Genomic DNA, 24,245 nt, shown 5'->3' with positions numbered 1-24,245 from the left:
CTTTCTTTCCTTTCTTTCTTCTTTCTTTCTTTCATATTACAGTTTCTATTCTATTAGCAAGATTTTGTTCAGAAGGGAAAAGATCCTGCTACTGTGTATGTTAGTTTTGATGTCTTTCCTACCCTGAGCTCTTTATTCTGTGCCATCTTCTACTCAGAAAAGTACATTTGATTTATTGGCGGGGTTTTGTTTGACTTTGCGTCAAAGGATGTCATTGTGTTCTCTATAGAAATCTATGACTCAAAGACCTCAGGAAAATTCAAAAGGACTTTTAAACATGGAGGGACAATTATTTTTCGTATGAAGTTGTTATCGATGAATGTTTTACTTCCTTGCAGTTCTCTACATTCTCTCGTCAGTCTTATTCCTTGTGATTTTCTGGATAGTGTTTCTCAAGAAGATATTTATGCAAATATGTCTGTTTTAAATGAAACTATTTCTGATGTTGGGAGATTTTTTTGGGTCTCTTTGGCAGTGAGTTATGGGTCGTATCAATTTGCCTAAAAACAATCTTGTCAAGATCAAAAGAGGGCCTAAAAGACAGTGTAATGGGTTCGTTTTTGCTTAAATTGTGGATACTTTTAATGGTTAAAAAAGCCCCTCACTGTTATTAACTGTACTCAGCATTTTAGTCAGTGCACAATTATGATAACTTAAAATCCTTGATGATACTTTAGAAGCTCTTCAAAACTCTAGACTTGTACTCTGACATTGGTTTAGGACTGTCATAGAGGGTCAGGATTTAGGATGCATGTAATCCTGCTGAGGGAAAGGACAAACAAGCTTACTAAGTGTTAAGTCTGTTATATTAAGTACATACTTCATGTAGTTGTGTTTTTACATTAAATGTGGTATAAAACTGGTAACATATATAGGATATATGTAATAATAATACATATGATAATGAATTACATTTCAGTAGAACAGTTTTTCATATTTTTTTATGTCAGGGTTATCAGTAGTCTTCTTCCTGCCTTTAGAATAAATATCAGAAATTTGAGAATTAATTAATGTTTACCCTTAGACTTTCCAGTGGAGTGATTTAAGTTACTTACAGTTCACTATTCAGTCCATGAAACACAAACTAATTATGGAAATATAAAATCTGTTTGATTTGAAAATGTGATGACCATTAAGTATAAGGAACTCATTGAAGCCAGAATAAATGCAAAAAGCCATCACACAAAATATTCCCATTTTGGTGGAATCCCAGAGGGCATTTTTTTGCCAGCACTAATGGTGTGCAGCTGTGACTAAGAAAGCCCATCAGAAGGTACTTGGTGCAGTGTTCCTAACGGGCACAGGGAAGCTGGCTGCCACAGGGAAGACAGGCCGGCGTCATCAGCATTCAGACTAGAAAGCCTGGTTTGACACAGATGTACATCGTGACAGTTAGCTCGCAGTACTGGTATGTGAGCATGCGTGACAAGTAAGTTTCAGAAATAGGGAGGATAAGATGCTCTCTGATAATGGAGATTGCTTCCAGTTTTCCGTTTGTTTTCATTACCAAAGAACTGGGAAATGTAAGAGATGAGGAATTTAGGGTAGTTTTTCAGCTGTTAATTGTGTTCCCTTGGTTCACTCAACCTTTTGCTACTGCAGGCTATCTTATTAGACCTTGGGGGCATATTAATATAATTTAAAGCACCTTAAAAAATGAACTGTTGCTGACTTTGTTCACCAGGAACAACACTACCATTGTAAGGTTAGCAAGATGCTCAGTGTAATAAATCTCCATTGGGGAAGTATAAGAACGTTATGCGTGCCAGTTGAGTTCAGCTTTCTTTCCAGCTGGTGCTTTAAAAAGCTTTGAGTGTTCTAGGTGCTACATCGAAATGTGCTTAACAGTACACAGGCTCCTTGACAAATGCCGTTCTTGGGAAGAGCACAATCCTTCTGTGAGTGTGTGTTATTTTTACCTATGAGCTGGCACTCTAGGAAAGAGTACTTCATTAAGAAAATTCATCTTGAAATTCATTCAGCTTTCTGCCTCCTAACCTCACAGTTGAGGTCATTGCCAAGTTTCACCCACATGTCTAATCTTTCTTCTCTGGGACTCAAATGCCATCCTTCATAGCTTCATTTTCCACCATAACTTTAAATTTTGCCTTGGACTGAACTGCTTCTCCTTGTTTTTCTTGTATTTCGGAACATTGCTGTGACAATTACTATTTTTTCTAAACACCTTTTTCTTAGATACTGTTCTTTGGGTGGCCGCTTTAAACCGTTGGAGCTTCCTTGTTAAACCGCCGTTAATCCTTTTCTTCTCCATCTCTTGAATGCCTTCCCGCTCCGTCCCTCGGTGTTCAAAGCGTCTCTATTTGTCCTGCGTTCTTCAGTCCCGCTCCTCCTTTCCTGCTCTTTCCCTTCTGCCCTTTCTTTAAGGGCTTCAGGGTGCTCTTTTGAATAGGTCCCGAACCTTGGAATTCCGCCCTCGGTCCAATTCTAAACCTCCCTCTTAAACTTGGAAGTCGTGGTCAACCGGAAATAGATTCTGAAGACGGATCAGGCGCTGGTATTTGTAGTCATTCTTCATTGTTATGGTCCGCTCCGTCCTCTTCTCCACTCCTTTTTTTTTTTTCCCTTTTAAAATATCTTCTTGTTCAGTTCATTTCAGTGGGAACCTTAAAGGCCAGGAGCTGATTTAATGTTCTAGGAAGCATACAGAATGTTGTCGGCACTGTGTCAACGTTGACTTAACAGCAGCAGTAATAATGGCAGCGTGGCTGAGAGTTGCCTGTTATGTCAGAGATACTCCTAGGACTTCTGCTTTCTGAGAGGGTAAATGTTAACCAGCTGGGAGTCACTGGAACTGAGAAACCATTTTCTTTTTGTCTGAAAAATTTCCCTTCTCTGCTTTGAATTCCAAGTAATCACCAGAAAATTTCCATTGATTAATTATGTACAAGATGACCATGTTCCACCTTAGGAGGTCTTCCAAGAATAACGTATGGTTCATGGTCTATTTTCTCACTTCAGGAAGCTCACAATTCTCTACCCTCCAGACATTGTAAATACAAGAACAATTTCACTTTCACTGTTTAGTACAGCCAAAACGGAGAAGTAGAGAAAAATAAGTCACCTAAAGTCCTGCTAGGTATTGTGAACTGTTTCCTTTGGGGTTCATTGAAAGCTGATTTACCCTTACTTTTGCTGGTCCTATTGAGTCCTCCTCTCTGGAGTTGGCTGGAATCCTAACATCTCAGTCAGTCCCTAGGCTTCATAGCTGTGTATTTTTCCAGAAACAGTTGTGATTGGTATGTAAAATGGATAGAATAATCAGTTCTTCCCAAATATATGTCTTAGCTCTGTCCCTTAGAATTTGATTTGACTGTTTGTTACTGACTCAAATGTGGAGTCCTCCCTGATTGGTTCTGGTGCAGGAGTCAGGATTTCCCAAGAATATGGCCAGCCTGCGTCCTGCCCACAGCCTTGTGGCACATCATTAATCACAGCATTTAATGCCTTGCAGGTTTAGCCTTATAGTCTAGCTTGTGTATCTTATGGTGGTTTGAGGTTTCTTTCAACCTGTATTCTGATGACAATTCTATTTTGCAGTTAACTTAAAAGAAAAACAGGTTTTGTTTTGTTTGTTGTGCAAAGGCATTCAGATTCCTTTTCTAGAAGCCATTCTCAACTGGGAATGAATTAAGTCCTACAGAAAACAATTTGAGTGATTGTTTTTTTCAGTTTTCCCAAAGATGTGCCATTCTAGACTATAGGGCAGCAGTTCATCACATATGATAATGCCTCAGTGTAGCACTCAGAGTTTGATCCAGGGAGCCCAAAGAGTCTCCAGAACTTTCAGGGAGTGTCTGAGGCCAACACTGTTTTCATAAATAAATAAACATTATTTTCATTTTCACTCTCATCCTCTCACAGTTATGTAGGGAGATTTCGAGAGACTACGTGATGTGTGATATAATTTCTCTGATGGCTGATGAAATGTGCGGTTGCGCATTCTGGTGTTTTAAAGTTTTCTGTTTTAACTTCTGATTTTAATTTTAATCCATTTTCTAAGTGAATATTGCTAGATATTACTCATGTAAACAAAACTTCTCTGAAGGTCTCAGTTTTTGAGAGGAGTCCTGAGACTAAAAGGTTTGCAAACTGCTATCTTAAGAGTGTAAAACTTAATTCTCTCACAGAAGCCTGTCCAGAGCAGCCTCTAGAGCTGCACAAGGGCACTGCCTTAAGCCCATCAGTTGTTCAATAAACATTTTGTAATGGAATTAAATTGAGTTCTTGGAATGCAACTTTTGAGACCTAATTTAAGATTCTCTCCCAAGGCAGTGTTTGAGCACTGAGTGCATTGCAACCTGCCAAGTTTCTTCGAGATCAGTAACTGGCAGTTCTCAACGTTGAGTCCAGGATTTCAGAAGTCATTTTTGTGTAATACGTGTTGTAGCTGGCAGCTTACTGGCATCATCTAAGATGTGGGCCACATATATCATTTAAAATTTTCAAGTAGTCATATGTACAAAAATAAAAAGACACTATTTGGGTTTTTTTTTCAGCATTATTGAGGTATAATTGACAAAATTGTAAGATATTTAAAGTGTACAATGTGTTGTTTTGATATACATTGTGTAGGACTCCCCCGATTGAGTTAATTAACATGTTCATCCTCACATATTTGTTTTTTTGTTTGTTTGTTTGGTTGGTTGTTTGTTTTTGGTGAGAACATTTAAATTCTATCCTCTTAGCAGATTTTAATTATACAATAGTGTTATCAACTATACTTGCCATTCTTTACATTAGATCCTCAGGCCTTATTCATCTTTTTAAAAATTTTAAAAGATTTTATTTATTTGACAGAGAGAGACACAGCGCAAGAGGGAACACAAGCAGGGGGAGTGGGAGAGGGAGAAGCAGGCTTCCCGCTGAGCAGAGAGCCCGATGTGGGGCTTGATCCCAGGACCCTGGGACCGTGACCTGAGCTGAAGGCAGACGCTTAACGACTGAGCCACCCAGGCGCCCCACCTTATTCATCTTTTACCTGAAAGTGTGTATCCTTTTACCAACCTGTCCCTATTTCTCCCACCCTGCCCAGCCCCTGGCACTCACTTTTCTACTTTCTGTTTCTATGAGTTTGACTGTTTTTTTTTTTTTTTAAGATTCCACATATAACTAATACCATGTGGTAATGTGGTTGTCTTTCTCTCTCAGACTTACTTCACTTGGCACAGTGCACACCAGGTTCATCCATCTCGTCACAAATGACAGGACTTGGGGCGCCTGGGTGGCTCAGTCGGTAGGTGTCTGCCTTCGGCTCAGGTCATGATCCCAGCCAGAGTCCTGGGTTCGAGCCCCAGATCGGGCTCCCTGCCCTGCGGGAAGCCTGCTTCCCCCTCTCCCCCTCCCCCTGCTTGTGTTCCCTCTCTCTCTGTGTCTCTCGCTGTCAAATAAATAAATAAAATCTTAAAAAAAAAAACGAAAAAACAAATGACAGGACTTTTTTTTTTTTTTAAGGCTGGATAATATTCCATTGTGTGTGTATATGTATGTGTGTGTTATCTGTAGATAGATTTCGATAGGTAGGTAGATAGGTAGGTAGGTAGGTAGATAGGTAGATAGGTAGGTAGGTAGATAGATAGGTAGATAGGTAGATAGATAGGTAGATAGGTAGGTAGATAGGGAGATAGGTAGGTAGATAATTAGGTAGATATGCTACATATTCTTTATTCACTTATCTCTTGACAGACACTTAGGTTGTTTCCATTCCTTGGCTATTGTGAATAATGCCGCACTGAACATGGGAGTGCGGATACCTCTTTGAGGTAGTGACTTCATTTTCTGTGGATGTACACCCAGAAGTGGGATTGCTGGATCTGGTAGCTCTATTTTCAATTTCTTAAGGACCCTCCATACTGTTTTCCATAGTGACTGTACTAGTTTGCATTCCCACCAGCTGTACACGAGGGTTCCCTTTTCTCCATGTCTCTGTCCCAGCATCTGTTATCTCTTGTCTTTGATAATAGACACCCTAACAGGCATGAGGTGGTATCTCATTGTGGTTTTGATTCGCGATTCCCTGATAATTGGTGATGTGTAGAGCACATTTTCATGCATGTGTTGGTCATTTGCATGTCTTCTTTGGGAAAATGCCTACTTAGGTCCTTTATCCATTTTTAAATTGGGTTTTTTGTATTTTTTTTCTGTTGAGTTGTATGAATTCCTTGTTTATTTTGGATATTAACCCCATATCAGATACATGGTCTGCAAATATTTTCTCCCATTCCAGAAGTTGCCTTTTCATTGAAATTAGTTTTTAATAATATATTTTATTTAGCCTAGTATCTCTAAAATGGTATTAATTCATGTAATCAGTATAAAATTTATCAGTGAGATCATTTATATTCTCATTTTAATATTAAGGCTTTGAGATCTGGCCTATTATTTAGCATTCATAGCACATCAGTTTGCATTAGCCACATTTCTAGTGCTCAGTAGTCACATGTGGCTGGTGTGTTCTGTATTGAACAGGACAGATCTCAACCGTAAAATGATACTAGATCTGAGCTGAGAATGATCTAGAAATAGAGAGATAATAAAAATTTAATTACACTGGGGTGCCTGAGTGGCGTAGTCAGTTGAGCATCTGCCTTTGCTTAATCATGATCCCAGAGTCCTGGGATGGAGCCCCAAGTCGGGCTCCTTGCTCGGCAGAGGAGTCTGCTTCTCCCTCTCCCTCTGCCTGCAGCTCCCCCTGCTTGTGCTCTCTCTCTTAAATAAATAAATGAAAGCTTAAAGAAAATTTAGCTACAAAACCTAAGATAAAAACAACCCCATTGAAAATAATTCATAATGGCAAAAATTTGGTATCTGCCTGAATTTTAAGACATTTCAATGAGTAGAGCTGCTTCAGAGAACATTGAAAAAAATAAACTTTTCTCCACACTGTCATAATGTTTTCTCTTCCCTTCTTAAAAGCATTCAGTCTGCTTAACTGTATTTTGTGAAATTATTGTGCATGCATCTGCATACTAGTTTAGGGGAGTGCTCTTTCTCTTTTTGGAGGAATTTTAGCACTTGTGGTCTTTGCATTTTCTTCCTAAGTCGTTCCTTTCTTTAACTGTCCATTTGTCATCGCATATCCCTGAATGAAAGAACCCACTTACTTCTGATGGGTGAGGGGGAAGGGTGGTTTGTTTTGAATTTAATACTGAACCTTTTCTTGGCTCATTGGTTTTTATTCCGTCACCTTATCTTGCCTGTGAATGTGGTGTCAGGATATGCAAGTGAATTATTGCCTGTTGTGAAGAAAGCACTATTTTTTCACCTTCATTCCCTGTGAACATTACTGTGCTTGCAAAAATTAGGTAAGAGTTAAAGGAACTGTGGTTTAGAAGTGAGAACTAAAAGGGGGAAATAGCTATTCCCCCCCCTTCTAGAATGAATAATAAAGAACTGTGACTTTAAATTTGGCACGATCTGAATTTAATCTTTTGTCATGCCACATGCCGATAAAAAAAGGGTTCATTGAATGGAAATATCTTGGGTAGAGAAATTCCTAAGGGCTATGGGCAAGCTGTATCTTTTAAGCAACATCTTGGATACAGTGCCATGTTTAATTAATATCAGTGTCAATTCTTAAAATCCTGCCCCTTGCAAGAGAAAAGAATTCTATGTAGAACAAGAAACTTTAAGAAATATATGATCCCTTGGTAATATATTAGAAGTTTCCTTTTTTACTTGTTACACTTTTCATATGCAAGTACAAGGATGTGATTCATAGATTCTCAGCACCAAAATCTGGAAACATTCTTTGAGATTTTATCTTCTGTTTACCTACCAGCTTACCATTTGCTCTGGACGCATTTCATTTTTCAAGCAGCGGGTGTGTACTTTCAGCTAAAACCCTGATTGTATAGCCACCACTAATCTGTAGCAGTGAAAATTCACGATCATCGATCTCTTCAGGTAGTCTCAAAATATTCACGCTTGCCAACTCCCTGCTCTCTGACGTCGTCATTTTTCTGTTTCATTGGTATTTTTCCACTTTCTAGAAAACCTCCACCTTCTAGTTTGCAGCTAAAATAGGAGCTGAAGCTTTCGGACATTGTCTTTTCCATTCATTGGTCCTCTCAGGCACGTGGACCAAGTAACACGCATGTCCTCTTCTCTGGTGTTGGTGCTTGGTCTGGGAGGGCAGGGGGCCCAGCCAGCCATGAAGAAGCAGAGCTCACTCTCCCTGGTGCAGCCCCGAGGATCAGGTCTTGCTGTGGGTTCCGTCCTGTGGCTTGGTGTGACATTCCCGAATGGAATGCATTTTTTCCCCCAGCTTCATTCCTTCCGTGTTCTTCCCACATCAGTTGGAAGCAACCAGTTGGTTCTGAATGCTGCCCACAAATTGTTAGCTATTTCGCTTGTTGGCCCCCTCAGCTTGCCCCTTGAGTAAGGAACTGATGTGTTTGAGATCCAGGATTATGTTGTTTAGTGAAGTGAATCTCATTTTTGTCAAGGAATGCCTAACGTTTAAGGCTTGATTCCAGAAAACAAACAAACAGATAACAGTAGTACCTGTAATTAATGCGTATGACATGTTTACCACATGCCAGGCATTATATACTAGGCAGGTTGCATCCATTAGCTTAGTCAGTCCCTAGCAACCTTTAGAGCAGGTTCTGTTGTTGCCCACATTTTTTAGATGAGGAGCCATAGCAAAATTAAATAGCTTGGTCAGGGTTATACATTAAAAGGACAGTTCTAAGATTTTGAACCCAGGCTGCCTGACACCAGAGTCCTTCCTGTTGACGCCATGTTCAGCTGCTAGGCCAGGCTTTGCCCGTGTCTTGTTGAATCCTGAATCTCGTTGAAGAGTAGATGGGATTTGATGTTTTAATCTATTAAAACCTCTCTGCATCCATCTTCGAAGAACAGATTATGCTTAATGCAATTTTCCCTGAAAAGATAAGAATACATTTCAGTATGTGGGGCCGTATTCCCTTTATGGGGAGGCACATATACTTGTTATGGAATGTAGAACTACATCCATGCTATATACCATTATCTCTCTCAAATTACAAATAGTTATTAAGTGCATATAAGTGGATATAAGATCTTGTCCAGCTTTGTTCTCATAGATGATTAAATTTGGTTTTCTCTTTACCTTTGTGAAAGGCTTATTACCTCAGAATGCAAATGAAATTCAGAAGGGGTTCATGTGAATCAGGAGGCCCTATGACTCCCCCAATTATGTATGACGCAGTTCTCTCTTGCGGGTGAAAAAATACAAAAATACGGTCAAATTCATTGAAGGCCCTCATTAAACACCTCCATCCTCCACCCCATTACTTTTTCTGTGCCATCCATTGACAGGCATGGGCAGGATAGGGGATTTGAGGCCTGGTCCTTGGACAGTTGATGATCAACAGACTTTAGTATTGCTTCCCATTCTCATGGCACACACAGAAAATGATAATATTTTCTCTGTGGTAAACAAGTGAGGTTTCTTTAGGCTGGAGGTGATCCACTGCCACCTACGCATGGCCTTGGGTATCCCTGTGACCCATTTCTAGCACACTGGTTGGGAAGCTCTGCAATGGGCATATAGCTGCAAGTTTCTAAGCTTATTATGTATATGAAAGCAATCTGTAAAGTATAATGTGCTATTCATGTGTAAGCTTTTATTAATAATTAATTACAATTAAGACCCAGATATTTGTTCTATAAAAGGACATTGTGTACTGCGATTTTTGTGTTTGGGGAGCTGTTCTTAGAGGACCAGGTACAGACACACCAGACCATTTGCTGGAGTTAAGGTCCTGTATGTGATATGGCACAGTAGTGAGGAGAAGTAGAAATGTTAATGGTCCGGGGTGAGATGCACTCAGATGCCCTACCACTGAGCTATAACCCCTATCCAGGGTACAGTACAAACCTTCTTATAGGACATCGAACAGCTTGTGAAATTTGTTAATGATTCTGCTCTTTCTCCTCATAAAATTTCCTACCCTCTTCTCTGCTTATCCCAATTCTTTATCAAGTTCTGCTTTGTTTGTGAAGTCTTTCCCTATGTCTGCTTCTCCCCCCTGGTGAAGGTCGTACTCCATTCTCTGTTCTACCATCACACCTTGTTTATAGCTTTGTTGATTGTGTTTCCAACGCTGTATTGTTGTCTGTTTCATGTATGTCTTTCCCTTACTAGATTGTGAGCTCCTTGAAGTTAAGTCTGTATCTGATTTAATCTTCATAGCTTGAGCTACAATCCAGCTTACTTTATCCCATTCTATCATTTTGAACACTCTTTGAATTGAGCTGAAATTTGTCTCCCTGGGTCTTTCTTCCATCAATTCTTATTCTAATATCTGAAACAACTCCAAAGTTACATTTATGTTAGTCATTCTTACATTTGAATCATCTAACCCTGGGTAGTTCCATATAGTCTTTATTGCTCTGGGCTGAACATTTATTTATTATTGAAATTTTGCTTCCTTGTTTTTTTTTCTTTTTCTCAGTAAGCTTCCTTTCCCTCTCTCAATGTATAGAATCATAGAATTTTAGGAATTGGAAGGGGCTAGAATTTACCTTGGCTTGGTCCTTCATCAGACTAATATTCTTTGATTATTTGCGGATTGACTGAGACGGTGATATACTGATATTTTGGGGCAACACGGTATTTTGAGTATTTCACTAAGAATGGTGAAGAAGTTTACATTTGGTAGAGTAAAAAAAGTTCTTTATCTTTCATTCTGTTTTAAAATGTATGTGCTGCTGGATATCTTCACAGTGATGAGCAAAGTAGATGTTTGATGCTGAGGCAGTGTATATACAGTACAGAAAGATTTTCAGATTTTTATAGCATGAACGTTAAGAATTTGACTGTAAAGCTAACCAACTTGGGCTTCAGTCCTGGATCTGCCGCAAACTAGCTGTAAATGGCTTAATCTTGGGTAAATTACTTAGTCTCTGTGTGTCTCAGTTTCCCTAGTTTTGAAATAAGGTTAATAATCGTGTAGGGTATTGTGAGGTTTAAATGATTTAGTACTTGGAAAGCACGAAGAATTCGGCTTGGCACACAGCACGTGTTCGGTATGTGGTGACTGCTACTACCACCACCATACCATACCACTTCTGCTCCTGAGTTATGCAAGCCCCTGGTGACATGTGGGATGCACCTGTGGAATTTGTGGTCGAACCTTAACTAACTTATCATGTACTTGTGATACAAGCATTTTCTCTTAATAAGAGACCCGACGTACCATTGTCTGCATCAAAGCCTGATTTGCCCAGACTGTGATCACATCTATGGAGTAATGAAGTATTTTGTTTGTCATAAGGTTTTACTGTCGGAGCAGTTTAAGAAATGGCAGAAAGACCCACTAGCTTTTGGAATCTGTTCCTTTGAGACCAACGTGCTAGGAATCCATTTCCTGACTTTATAAAAAGAGTAAAATAATTTTATTCATTGACATTCTGTAAACAAAATGCTGGCAACTTGTATTTTGTGGAATATAATGTTTTAAAGTGGATTTAATTTTCCTTAATGGACTGCTTTTAATCATGCATCAGAGTAAATTTTCTTCCTCTGTTCTCAGGTTGCTATCAAGATCATAGACAAGACCCAGCTGGATGAAGAAAACTTGAAGAAGATTTTCCGGGAAGTTCAAATTATGAAAATGCTTTGCCACCCCCACATCATCAGGCTCTACCAGGTAGGTTCCTTAGTGGCATAGTGTATGGTAATGAAGAACCCAGAATAGTCACTTGTGTGTATAGAAGAAAAGGTGTCTGGGTGAACATGTGCAACTTTTCTTGGTTTCTGTGTTCACACGTCTATCCTACTGTTTTCCTGCCCTTTTATTTCCCACTCAGCACCTATGTTTTACCTGGCTATTTACTAGTAAGATCTACCTTACCCATGTAGGCCTTTTAAACTTGTTCTTTAAAACTCGGGTACCATTCTTTGTGAGGATTACACAAAAGGATTATTCAGAAGATGACAAGAACTTATTTATGTAGATCTGAATCCTAAAACAGAATGGGAAAGCCAAAGGAACGGAGAATTTTTGGGGATGAAAAGCTAGAGGTGAACATAACATTATCTTTTTATAACATTCCTTAAATACTGATTTCTGTGATCCTGGTACGACTTATGATGGCGAAGGATATTTTAAGTATGGCTCCTTGTATCAGTCAGAACTCACTTCTTTTCTAGTAGGGCCCTAGACTTGGTTTCCTAAGGTAGCATTTGATAATTTTGATAACCATGAGGTTGACTTGGCACAATAGAAGAGATTTCCATTCTAGTTTTCTTACCTTCCCAAGAACCATGCATATTTCATGCCATCCTCAACAATGATTCCCTTACCTTACTGCAAAAGCAGTAAATCTAATGGCTGGAATTTCAAGCCAGCTAGAGAGAGAAGACCTTGCCTTAGCAGGCTGGTGGAAGAGATATTTTGGGAGAGGTGGGGCTTTGGGGTGCTTCTCAGATTGCAGTGTGTTGGCAGCCGCAAGCTCTACCTCTGCCTAGGGCCGGCCCTGCTCACTGCTTTCTACCAGAGCAGCCGTCACCTACTTGTTCAGGAAGTGGCCACCCACTCGGTTCATTTGCTGCTGTTGGTCTGCAGTAAATGGTTGCTGGCCCAGACATGGCACCATGTGTAAGGGTGGAGGCACAATGGGCAGGCTTTCATAGTCTATTAATTTTATGGAAAAGAAAGCATGTTGTGATGTTAGTGTGTGTGGTTAAGGCTACAGCTCTAGGGCTTTTTTCTGGCATCAGCTGCTCACATCATGAAATGAATTAGATCAGCAGGAGCAGACTTGTTGAAATGTATCAGACTGAATTCTGTTGAACCACACCTATGTTGTGCCCCAGAAGCAAACCCGTGAAAGCTTCCTGGTGTTGCCTGAAGACTTGTGTCTGCAAACTCGGAGGTGTCTAACCTCTGCTTCCTTCCTATCCTGATCGACCGAGTAAACTTCTTGACCTCACTTTTTAAAATAAATCATCTTTAAATAGTTGTAGGGCTTATGAGGCTGACTTTCCTCAAGATGTTAACTTGTGGGTATTAACCTTATAACTGAACTATCCAAATTGATCTTTCTTACCCAAGATTTCATTAGCCAACAAGAGTTCTCATACTTTCAGCCCTGGCTTTGAACAATGCCCTCTTTCAAGCTTTAATTTTGCTCTCTGGCAGCTAGTATTGTTAATGGGGGATTCCAAGCTGCCAAGGTGAATGGCTGTCAAATTGTCTTTATAAATAGTATCCAGGTAGTTTTCAGGTCATTTGCCAAAACTTCAGTCTTGTCAGTTTATAGAGGGAGCCAAATATAGGTAACTGTATAGGAAAGTTTTTGAACTACTGAAAAATTCAACAGTAAAAGAACATTTGCAGTCAATAAAAGTCTATACACCCAGGGGTACAGAGGAGATATACAATATGACATTTATTTTTTTCTTTTCTTTTTTTTCCTCAACACCTGCATATATTTAGAGCACTTACTTTTGTCGTTGTTGTTGTGTAAATCAACATACAGGAAGAGGCTGGCAGCGATGCATGTAACATACAGTGAGCTAATATCACCAATATATAGAGTTCTTAAAAATTAAAGAGAAAAAAAAGATGATACAGTTATTAGATAGGAAAAGTAATGTGCACTTGTATGACAGAGTACCATGAAACCATTCAAAAGATGTGTGTTTATAACACGTAATGCTGTTATATGGTATTAATGTGTAAAGATGTCAAAGATCAAGTAACTGGGAAATAATTTAGCAAAATAATTAACTGTGAATTACGGTGAAAGTCTACAACTCTCTTGCCCAATATGATAGCCACTGGCCACACTTGGCTATTGAGTATTAAAATGTGACTAGAGCGAATGAGGAACTGAATTTTTGATTTTATTAATCTTCATTAATGTGAAAACTGAAGTAGTTTACAATTAAAATTTTTTTAAGTAATATTTTGGGTATACTGGGTAAATAAAATATTAGAGTTAATTTCATTTTATTTTTTTTTTACTTATGTGGCTATTAGAAAAGTTAAGATTATTTATGATTATATATGAGGCCTACATTTTTTTCTATTGGTCAGCATTGCTCTAGATATAGAATAAATTAGCTTATTAACAGTGTTTCCTTTGGGGGAGTAAAATGGAAGGGGCTGGAAAGAAGAAAATCTTTGGCCTTTTTTAAATATACCAGGTATTTGAGAAGTTTATCATGAGCATAGATACTCCTATATTACTTTAAAAAATACTTAATGAAAAAGGTAAAAAAGGAAGAAAGGACTGCCAACACATTACAACTAAATAAAAAAAAAAAAAGGGACTAAAACAAAATACAAATGAGTATATTACTTGAAGTGTTGAATATTTACATTATTCTTCCCAATTTGGAATAAATGGATACAGAGAGGAAAGTTGTCATTTCCATTAAAAAAACGCATCTACCTGTGATTTCTGTGCAGTTCCTAAGTGATTCCCCTTGTTTTCCCTAGGCTTTTTTTTGTTTTGATTGGGTTTTGTGGCTGGTGGGGGCATATTTGAACTTCAGGTGATCAGTGTTGAATGTGAACTTTCTGGTTCTTGGCAGCTTCTTTGCTTCTCACTTTTGTGGAGCTTAAGAGATCGCAGAGGCCTCAAGGAACAACAAAACGACTGTCTCTCTGAAGTAGTAAATACGTGCTACTTTAAAGAACGTGGAGGAATACCTATTTTCCCCCTTCCTTCTTTATAGCATTTACGCCTGTTCCCCTCTCTGGTGTTTTAAGTTTCCTTTAAGCAGTTAATGGTTATTAATATTTCAAATGACAAAAGAGGAGTCATTAGTTTCTCTTCCTATGATATCAGCCTGTCATTTGTGTCACTGTCTGTCGCTTTCCTGCCTTTGTACCAGGTTATGGAGACAGAACGGATGATTTATCTGGTGACAGAATATGCTAGTGGAGGGGAAATATTTGGTAAGTACCTCTATTGCATTCTTTAAAAAGCTCTTGAGCACACGCTAGCAAACCCAAAATAGCTGGTCATTGCCTTTGCCACTTGAGTAGCTGTATCACTGGATGCTGTCCCGCAGGGCTGTCCATTTCCATCGAGAATTTTAATTTATTTTGGTTTACCTGTTTAAGTCCCGTCGCGGTCTTTGTTTCCTCAGCAAAGCTGTTTTGTTTTTTTCAGTCAGGTGTTGACAGCTGAGATTACAGATCTCCCAAAACAAACATCCCTACTGAGCGTGCAACCAAGGGTCTTTGCTGTTGCCAGATTCCACTGGGGGTCACCACATGTGGCAGGGCTCCCGTGGTGTGTGGGCCTCTGTTGTGTGAGAAAAGAGCCACTGGGTGCAAACAGTCTCATTCTAATGCTTTCTTTAAACTTTGTTTAAATAGAACATGTAACTATATTCCTTACCATGTGTTCACAGTTCCCTTGATGATTCTTGTAGTTTGGGAGGTTTGGTCTGCAGTAACTATTTTTTTCTCTAACACTTGGCACAGTAGCAGAATAAAGCAGTGGAATCTGCTACCAGGAAATCGGACTTTTTGAGGTGGTAAAAACTGGCCAAAAAAATTTTTTTTGTAACAATGATAAATGGAGCCAAGTAGAGGTAAAGGCTAAATTTTCAGATATGCATTGACATGTCAGTTATTTATTTATTTATTTATTTTTGGGTGAGTAAGGAGAAAGATTTCTTCTTATACTTTAGGTTTATCTAGTTTATTTATTTTTGGGGTTATGTTTTGGTTTCAGTTGTGTTCAGAATTTTTTTTATGTTTTAAATATTGGTACTTACTCATTTAAGTACATTTAAAAGCATGAGATCACTTCTAAAGTGGGATGTTCTTATTAGTGACTGGTCAGCTGTGACTATATGGATTTTGTGTGTGTGTGTGTGTGTGTGTGTGTGTGTGTGTGTGTTCAGCTTTTCCCTGAAATCTTATAATTTGGGCCTAAGAAGCTTCAGTCTCTTTTAAAGGAGGTATCATCATTTCTTAATAGTATTTTTAATTGGCTTTGTGTATGTGCTTATGCACAAAGGTAATCTTGGGAGAAAAGAGACCTTGTCATTTTAATGTTTATAATAATCAAAGACCCAAACCCATTGTACATCAGATCTAGCAGGTAGATCTTCAGGAAAACAGATTTTAAAAAGTACAGAAAAGATAAAGTCCCCTGGTCAGAGATTCTTTATGGAAATTCAGCGTAAGGCATGAGGAAACAGAATAGGACTTCTTCTACTATTATAATAAAAGATGCAGATGAGGAAGAAAATGATGTATTCCCTAAAGAAATCATTGTGACTGCACAGGGATGTAACTGTTTCATGAGCTCTGATTTTTTTTTTTTTAAGATTTTATTTATTTATTTGACAGCAAGAGACATCGTGAGAGAGGGAACACAAGCAGGGGAGTGGGAGAGGGAGAAGCAGGCTTCCTGCCGAGCAGGGAGCCTGATGTGGGGCTCGATCCCAGGACCTTGGGATCATGACCTGAGCCGAAGGCAGACGCTTAACGACTAAGCCACCCAGGCGCTCCATGAACTCTGTTTTTTAAAAGGATCTGTGTAAAAGATGAAAAAATAGGCATGATTAAAAACATGAGCTTCGGAGGCAGTTAGGCCTGGTTGGAATCAGCCCCTTACCCCTATTTGCTGTTTTATTGGAGCAAGTTATTAAATGATTCTGGGATTCACTTAAAAGCATGGTCTATAGTGTCTGTGCCACAGTTGTGAAGATTAAATGAGATTACACATATAGAGCCCTAGATCACACACGTATTGATCCTTCACATCCATGTTAAAGTTAACAACGGGGAGAGTGACTTCTGTCGTGACAGTGTGAGGAGCTCTGCTGACCCGCTTCCCAGTGAAACATGGAAACGATGAAAACCCCCTAAACCATGGTCCTAAGTTTGAACAGCAAGTGAAGAGACATTTATTCAAGAACATGTATGAAAATTTGGTAAGAAATGAGAGTAGGTTTTTTTTTTTTTTAAGATTTTATTTATTTATTTGAGAGAGAGAGAGAGAAAAGAGCAGGGGAAGGAGCAGAGGCAGAGGGAGAAGCAGACTCCCTGATGAGCAGGGAGCCCGGTGTGGGACTCGATCCAGGGACTCCAGGGTCATGACCCAAGCCGAAGGCAGATACTTAACCTGACTGAGCCACCCAGGCGCCCCTGATAATGGTTTTTATTTTATTTTATTTTATTTTTAAAAGATTTTATTTATTTGACAGAGAGAGAGAAAGAGAGCATAAGTAGGCAGAGCGGCAGGCAGAGGGAGAGGGAGAAGCAGGCTCTCTGCTGAGCAGGGAGCCTGACGTGGGGCTTGATCCCAGGACCCTGGCAGACACTTAACTGACTGAGCAACCTAGGTGCCCTGAGAATGGTTTCTAACCAGTACTGCTCCCTCTTTTCTTCTTGCCAGTTCAGTGAGGTGGAGATTCCAGTTAGGACTACTGTAGTCTAGAACACAGGACCCCCCACCTCCAACCTAAACTCATGGCTCCTGGGAGGAACACGATGTCAGCATTCTCTTCCTGTCCCCAGCTGCCTGTTGCTGCAGCTAAGTCCTGGGTGAGTGTAGTGCAGGAGCAAGGACTCCCTTTGGCCTAGCCCCTACTTGTGGAATTTGGTTGCAGCATGTTGAGAATACTGGGGCCCAGATCACTTTTGCCTCAGATTGTAAGTTGGTTGTTCCATCCCAGGAGAGGAAAACTGAGAGGACCCCAGACTATGTCCCTTCTCCTTCCACTGAGCTCTCAGCTCCTACAGTGGGAATATCACTCAGAGAGAACTTTGCCGTTGTCCCCCACAACTAGCTTTAGAGCACTGGCTCAAAGATTTGCCCAGAGAGAGAAACGAACCATAAAACAGATAGCTCCTAATTTGTTCCCTCATTTGCAACAGAGAACGAAGAAGTTGAAGCCTAAAAGTATTCTAAAGTACAGTGGAGGTTGTGGTAAAAGGCATTTGAGAGGAGATTCAAGATACAAGCTATACCGTAGTCTAGCTAGTTTGCAGGAGAGATCCAGGGAATAAAAATCCCAACAGCCTTCCAGAGGTCAGAACAAAAATCAAACACTGATCTCAGAAACTATTCCTTCAAGGAACCAGAATTTGATTGGATTGTTTACAGACCACTTTATTCCTCAGGGCATTGTTGAAAACAATAGAGCAGCCAGCCATCAATTATTGGAGTCTAACAGCTGGGTGCGGTTAGGGAAAGATGGGAAGAGAGCCCTCCCCGTCCATGGTGATCCAGTGATCTGAGGGTAACTGTGCTTCTAACCAAATCTGTGCTTCCTGAGGAACAGCATTGTTCATTCAACAGAAGCTGAACACTGTGGATGGGGGCATAAATTTCACTGAAACAGTCCACTAGTCACTAAACAAATAAGCAAATAACAACATGTTCTAGAAGGAGAGACGTGTACCAGTACTCAGAGGTGCTATGATATATTATCTAAAATATGTAGTTTCCAACAATAAGGAAATATGAGACATGCAGAGAAACAGGAAAGTATGAGCCATGCACTGGAAAAAAAGCAAGCCAAGAAACTGTCAGAGACACTGCATGTCAGATTTATCAGGAAAAGACTCTAAAGTAGCCATTATAGACGTGTTCACAGAAATAAAGTAACTCACAATTAAAGTAGCATAGGAAGGTATGATGACAATGTCACATCAAATTAGAGTATTGATAAAGAAATAGAGTTAATTAAGAAAATGAACCAAATGGAAACCATGGAATTGGAAGTAAAATAACTGAAATAAAAAATTCATTAGAGAGGCTTACCTATAGATTTGACCTGGAAGAAGAAGCAGATGTGTAGTTAGATTGATGGAGATCATATAACTTCAAGAAGAAAAAGAAAAACTAGGAACAATGAACAGAGCCTTAGAGAAATGTGGGACACTATCAAGTACAACAACATATGCCTAATGGGAGTACCAGAAGATGAGAAAGGAAAAAAAAAAGCATGCAAGGAAATAATGGCTGTTAAACGTCACAAATTACTGAAAAACAATAACTTACGTAGGCAGAAAGCTAAACAAAATCCAAGTAAGAGTACACACAAAGAGATCCTCAAACAATATTATGCAGCCATCAAAAGGAAGGAAATCTTGCCATTTGCAACGACGTGGATGGAACTGGAGGGTGTTATGCTGAGCAAAGTAAGTCAATCAGAGAAAGACGTGTATCATATGATCTCACTGATATGAGGAATTCTTTATCTCAGGAAACAAACAGGGTTGCTGGAGTGGTGGGGGGCAGGAGGGATGGGGTGGCTGGGTGATAGACATTGGGGAGGGTATGTGCTACGGTGAGCACTGTGAATTGTGCAAGACTGTTGAATCACAGATCTGTACCTCTGAAACTAATACATTATATGTTAAAAAAAAAAAAGAAGAAGATAGCAGGAGGGGAAGAATGAAAGGGGGGAAACCGGAGGGGGAGATGAACCATGAGAGATGATGGACTCTGAAAAACAAACTGAGGGTTCTAGAGGGGAGGGGGGCAGGGGGATGGGTTAGCCTGGTGACGGGTATTAAAGAGGGCACGTTCTGCATGGAGCACTGGGTGTTATGCACAAACAATGAATCATGGAACACTACATCAAAAACTAATGATGTGATGTATGGTGATTAACATAACATAGTAATTAAAAAAAAAAGAGAGATCCTCAAACAGATACATAGTGAAAGAATAATGAAAGTCAAAGACAAGGAGAATATATTGAAAGCAGCAAGAGAAAGATGACATGTCACTTAAAGGGAGCCCCATTAGGTTCACGTTGGATTTTTCAGCACAAATAGTGGAGGCCAGAAGGCAACAGGATAACATTTTCAAAGTATTCTTTTTTTTATTTTTTTTAAAGATTTTATTTATTTGACAGAGACACAGTGAGAGAGGGGGACACAAGCAGGGGCAGAGGGAGAGGGAGAACTGGACTCCCCACTGAGCAAGGAGCCCAATGTGGGACTCAATCCCAGGACCCTGGGGTCATGACCTGAGCTGAAGGCAGACACTTAATGATTGAGCCACCCAGGTGCCCAACATTTTCAAAGTATTCAGAGCGAAAAACCTCTTAACCAGAATCTTACATCCAGTAAAGCTATTTTTAAAAAATGAAGGCAAAATAAAACCTTTCCCCAGTCATCAAAAACTGAGAGACCCACCTTACAAGAAATATTCAAGGAAGTTCTTTAGGGTAAAAACAGGTAACCCCAGATGGTAATTTGGGTCCACATAGAAAAAGAAAGAATACCAATAAAGGTAATTACGTAATTGTAAAAGAGGAGATGCATACTTTTCTCCTTTCTTCTCTTAACATATTTAAGAAGCAGGTGTATGAAATAATGTATATATGTATAATGCATTCCCTATAATATAATATGGGTAATATATTTGCCAATAACAGCACAAAGGAGGTGTGTGATAAAAGTGATGGTGGGCTAAGGAAATCACTACAGATGGTAAAGAAATAATTACAACAATGTATTGTTGGATTTGTAACATTAATTGATGTGATGTTTATTAAAAAATTACTACAAAAGGGAGTAAAAGGAATAGAGCTATAAAAGAGTAATAGTTCCATATAATAACTGGAAAATTAAACTATCTCAGGAAACAGGAGAGATCCAGGGAGTCCTGGGTGAGTTAGAAGCCCATTTGGATAAGATAAAATACATACAGTAAACCCTACATACAGTAAACCTTAGAGCATTCACTAAAAAAAAAATTTTTTTTTAATTATAATGTAGGGGTGCCTAGGTGACTCAGTCGGTTAAGTATCCAACTCTTGATTTCAGCTCAGGTCCTGAACTCAGGGTCATGAGATTGAGCCCTGCATTGGTCTCTGTGGTGGGCATGGAGCCTGTTTAAGATTCTCTGTCTTCCTCCCTCCCTCTCCCTCTGTCCCTACCCCGGCTCATGCATGCTCTCTCTCTCTCACAAAACAAACAAAAAAAAACAAGACATTGGAAAAGGTAGAACAAATCAAACCTAAACCAAGCTGAAGGAAGGAGACAATAAAGATTATAGCAGAAATTAATTAAATAGAGAATAGAAAAACAATAGATAAAGTCAAGACACCAGATGCTGGTTCGTTGGAATGATCAACAAAATTGACAAATCTTTAGCTAGTCTGACCAAGAGAAAAAGAAAGACTCAAATTACTGGAATAAGAAATGAAAGAGTGGACATTACCACTCACCTTAAAGAAATAAAAATTATTATAAAGGAATACCTGAACAATTATAAACCAGCAGATCATTTAACTTAGATAAAATGGGCAAATTCCTAGAAAGACACAAACAATTGAAACTGATTAAAGAAGAGATAGGCAATCTGAATAGACTTATATTAAGTAAAGAGATTGAAGCAATAATCAAAAAACTACCTATAAAGTCCAGGCCCAGATGGCATCACTGGTGAATTCTACTAGACATTTAAAGAAGAATTAATAGCAATTATTTGCAAACACTTCTTAAAAAAAAAAAAAGAATAGGAATGGATACTTCCCTACCCATTCTGTGAGGTCAGTCAGTACTACCCTGATGCCAATACGAGACAAAGACATCACAAGAAAAGAAGACTACAGGGCAATATCCCTTATGACTGTGGATGCAAAAATCCTCAACAAAATAGTTAACATATAAAAAGAATTACACATGGGGCACCTGGGTGGCTCAGTCGGTTAAGCATCTGACTCTTGATTTTGGTTCAGGTCATGATTGCAGTTCAGGCTCTGCACTGGGCATGGAGCCTGCTTGGGATTTTCTCTATCCCTCTCCCTCCACACCTCCCCCCTACCCTCTCTGAAAAAAAAAATGAATTACACACTATGACCAAGTGGCACTTATCCCAGGAATGCAAGGTTGGTTATCCATACAAAAATCCATTAATGTAATAATCATATCAATGAAAGAAAAAACAAAAATGACACAGTCATATCAGATGCAGAAAAAGCACTTGACAGAATCCAGCATCTTTTCATGATAAAAACACTCAACAAACTAGAAATAGAAGGGAACTTACTTAATTTGATAAAGGATCTCTGAAAAACCCATGGCTAACATCAAATCTTAATGGTGAACAGCTAGATGTTTTTCTCCTCCAAATAGGAATAAAACAAAGATTTCATCTCTTTCCATTTCTATTTAAACATTGTACTGGAGGTTCTAGTCACAGTGTTTAGGCAAAGAAAGACTTATATAAAAGACATCTAGATTGGAAAGGCAGAAGTAAAGCTAACTCTACTCACAGATGATATAACCTTATATATAGAAGATCCTAAAGAATCCACTAAAAAACTGTAAGAACTATATAAGAGTTCAGCAAGGTTGCAGGATCCAAAAGCAATATATGCAAGTCAGTTGTATTTCTGTATCCTTATAATGAGCAATCTGAAAATGAAAGAAATACAACAATTCAGTTTACAATAGCATCAATAATAAAATACTTAGGAATAAATTTAATAGAAGAAATGCAGATTTTATGGTCTGAAAAGTACAAGACAGTGTTGAAAGAAATTTAAGACGATCTAAATGATTGGGAAAACATCCCATGTTCATGGATTGTAAGAGTTAATGTTAAGATGGCAATACTACTCACTACTCAAACTGATAATGTAGATTCAGTACCATCCCCATCAGAATCTGAGCTGACGTTTTTGTAGAAGTTGACAAGTGGATTATAAAATTTGTGTGGAATTATAAGGGACCCAGAATAGCCAAAACAGTCTTGAAAAAGACCAAAGTAGATCAGAGTGATGCAGCCACAAGTCAAGGAAAACTGACAGTCCCCACTGCTAGAAGAGGTGTGGAAAAGATTCTCCCCTAAAGCCTCCAGATAGAGTGAAGCCCTGGTGATACTGCAGTTTTGGACTTATTGCTTCCAGAACTGTGAGTGAATAAATTACAGTTATTTTGTGTCACCTACCTTGTGGTTAGTTGTTTCAGCACCCTGGGAAACTGATACTGAAGAAGACAGGATTTGGGCATAATTTCAGAATATCTCCCCATAAAATGCTAGTCATGTACAAAGGAGAAAATCAGTTTCCAAGTGGAGGTGGTGATTAATATTAGCACCATGTGTGGTGAAGGCATTAAAGAAGTAATGAAGAACTACCTGTTTGGATTCTTGCTGGAATTAAGTAGGCAAACAAGGTATTGCAGAAATGTTGTAGCCTGTTTGGAAGATTTCAAGATGAGAGAAAGCATGGCACATTTCATATTCCTAAGTTGTGTAGTATGGTTGAAAGACAAACTATATGTGAGAAAATGCCCGGAAATGAGGCTGGTAAGATAAGAAAGGCTCAATAAATGATGAAGGGCTTTGCCGAACGTTTCTGACTTGGCCAATTCCCCTATCACACCCTCTCATTGCACTATATCCTTTCTTAGTGGTACTTATATCTGTTGTGGTTTTACATTTATTTTTGTAATTATATAATGGTTTCTTTCTCCACCAGACACCAAACTCCACAAGTTCAGGGGTGATGTCTGCTCACCAGTGTATCTTTCTCTACATCTCTTCTTGCTCTCCAGTTCATACTGATGGACTCAAATATTTACTGAGGGAAATAATCAGTAACTGTCCACTGAATGGAAGAGTGAGTGCATGAATGAACCAAGAGTATAAAATAATTGAGCATTATCTTGAATTACTGCCACGTGAGAAAGAATTGGGATGGAACCTACCAGTGCCAGTTAGGAAGCTGTAAAGTAATATCTGAGGATGATGAGGTATTGAAGTAAGGTAGTGACTTCATCTCTTTCATTTTAATATTGAAATATAGATATTTTTAATCATTTTACAAAGAAACTGAGATTCAAGGAGGCTAAATAATTCGCCTAAGGTATAACTAATCAGTAATACAGCTGAGATTTAACCCAAGGACTCTCGGACTCCAGAGTACATGTTTTTCCCCACTCACCAGGTTGAAGAATCCGTTCTTCTGTATAAAAAGACTTCACTTAAGTATTTCAGGGAGGATCTTTTATTACAAATAGAAACCAAATTTCTGTGTTGAAATTTTAGGTCATGGACATATTAGCATTCAATATGAAGTATTTTTTTACCCTTCTGCTATTAAATACCCATTTAAAGAGAGGGTGAGACAGATTTTTTTTAGATGAGTATTACTGAGATTTGGGCATAGGCAGGGCCTCTCCTCTACTTACAGAATAACAATTCATCTTCTTTTTAAGGCTTTTTTTTTTTAATCATTGTCTATGTAAAAGAAGTGGCCAGTATTCTTAAATTTTAGATTAATTAAGCATATC

General features: G+C 38.9%; 1 protein-coding gene across 9 annotated transcripts in view; it reads left to right on the top strand.

The window, feature by feature from the left end:
• Positions 1-24,245, top strand: part of SIK3 (SIK family kinase 3) — a 241,884-nt gene that overhangs the window by 120,681 nt on the left and 96,958 nt on the right. For 8 of the 9 annotated variants that reach the window (XM_025893384.2, XM_025893385.2, XM_025893381.2 and 5 more), the window contains 2 exons: positions 11,541-11,657; positions 14,855-14,918. In XM_025893384.2, the coding sequence (XP_025749169.1) occupies positions 11,541-11,657; positions 14,855-14,918 (181 nt within the window). Of the gene's footprint in view, positions 1-11,540; positions 11,658-14,854; positions 14,919-24,245 lie in introns of those variants that run through there. The other variant, XM_025893389.2, reaches the window with a different exon arrangement.

The sequence above is a fragment of the Callorhinus ursinus genome, unplaced genomic scaffold (genome assembly GCF_003265705.2).
Source record: "Callorhinus ursinus isolate GAN/ISIS: 27379988/994484 unplaced genomic scaffold, GSC_fseal_2.0 scaffold19, whole genome shotgun sequence".
Taxonomy (NCBI): domain Eukaryota; kingdom Metazoa; phylum Chordata; class Mammalia; order Carnivora; family Otariidae; genus Callorhinus; species Callorhinus ursinus.
The sequence above is the reverse complement of the archived record's forward strand: the minus strand, read 5'-3'. Positions and strand labels throughout refer to the sequence as shown.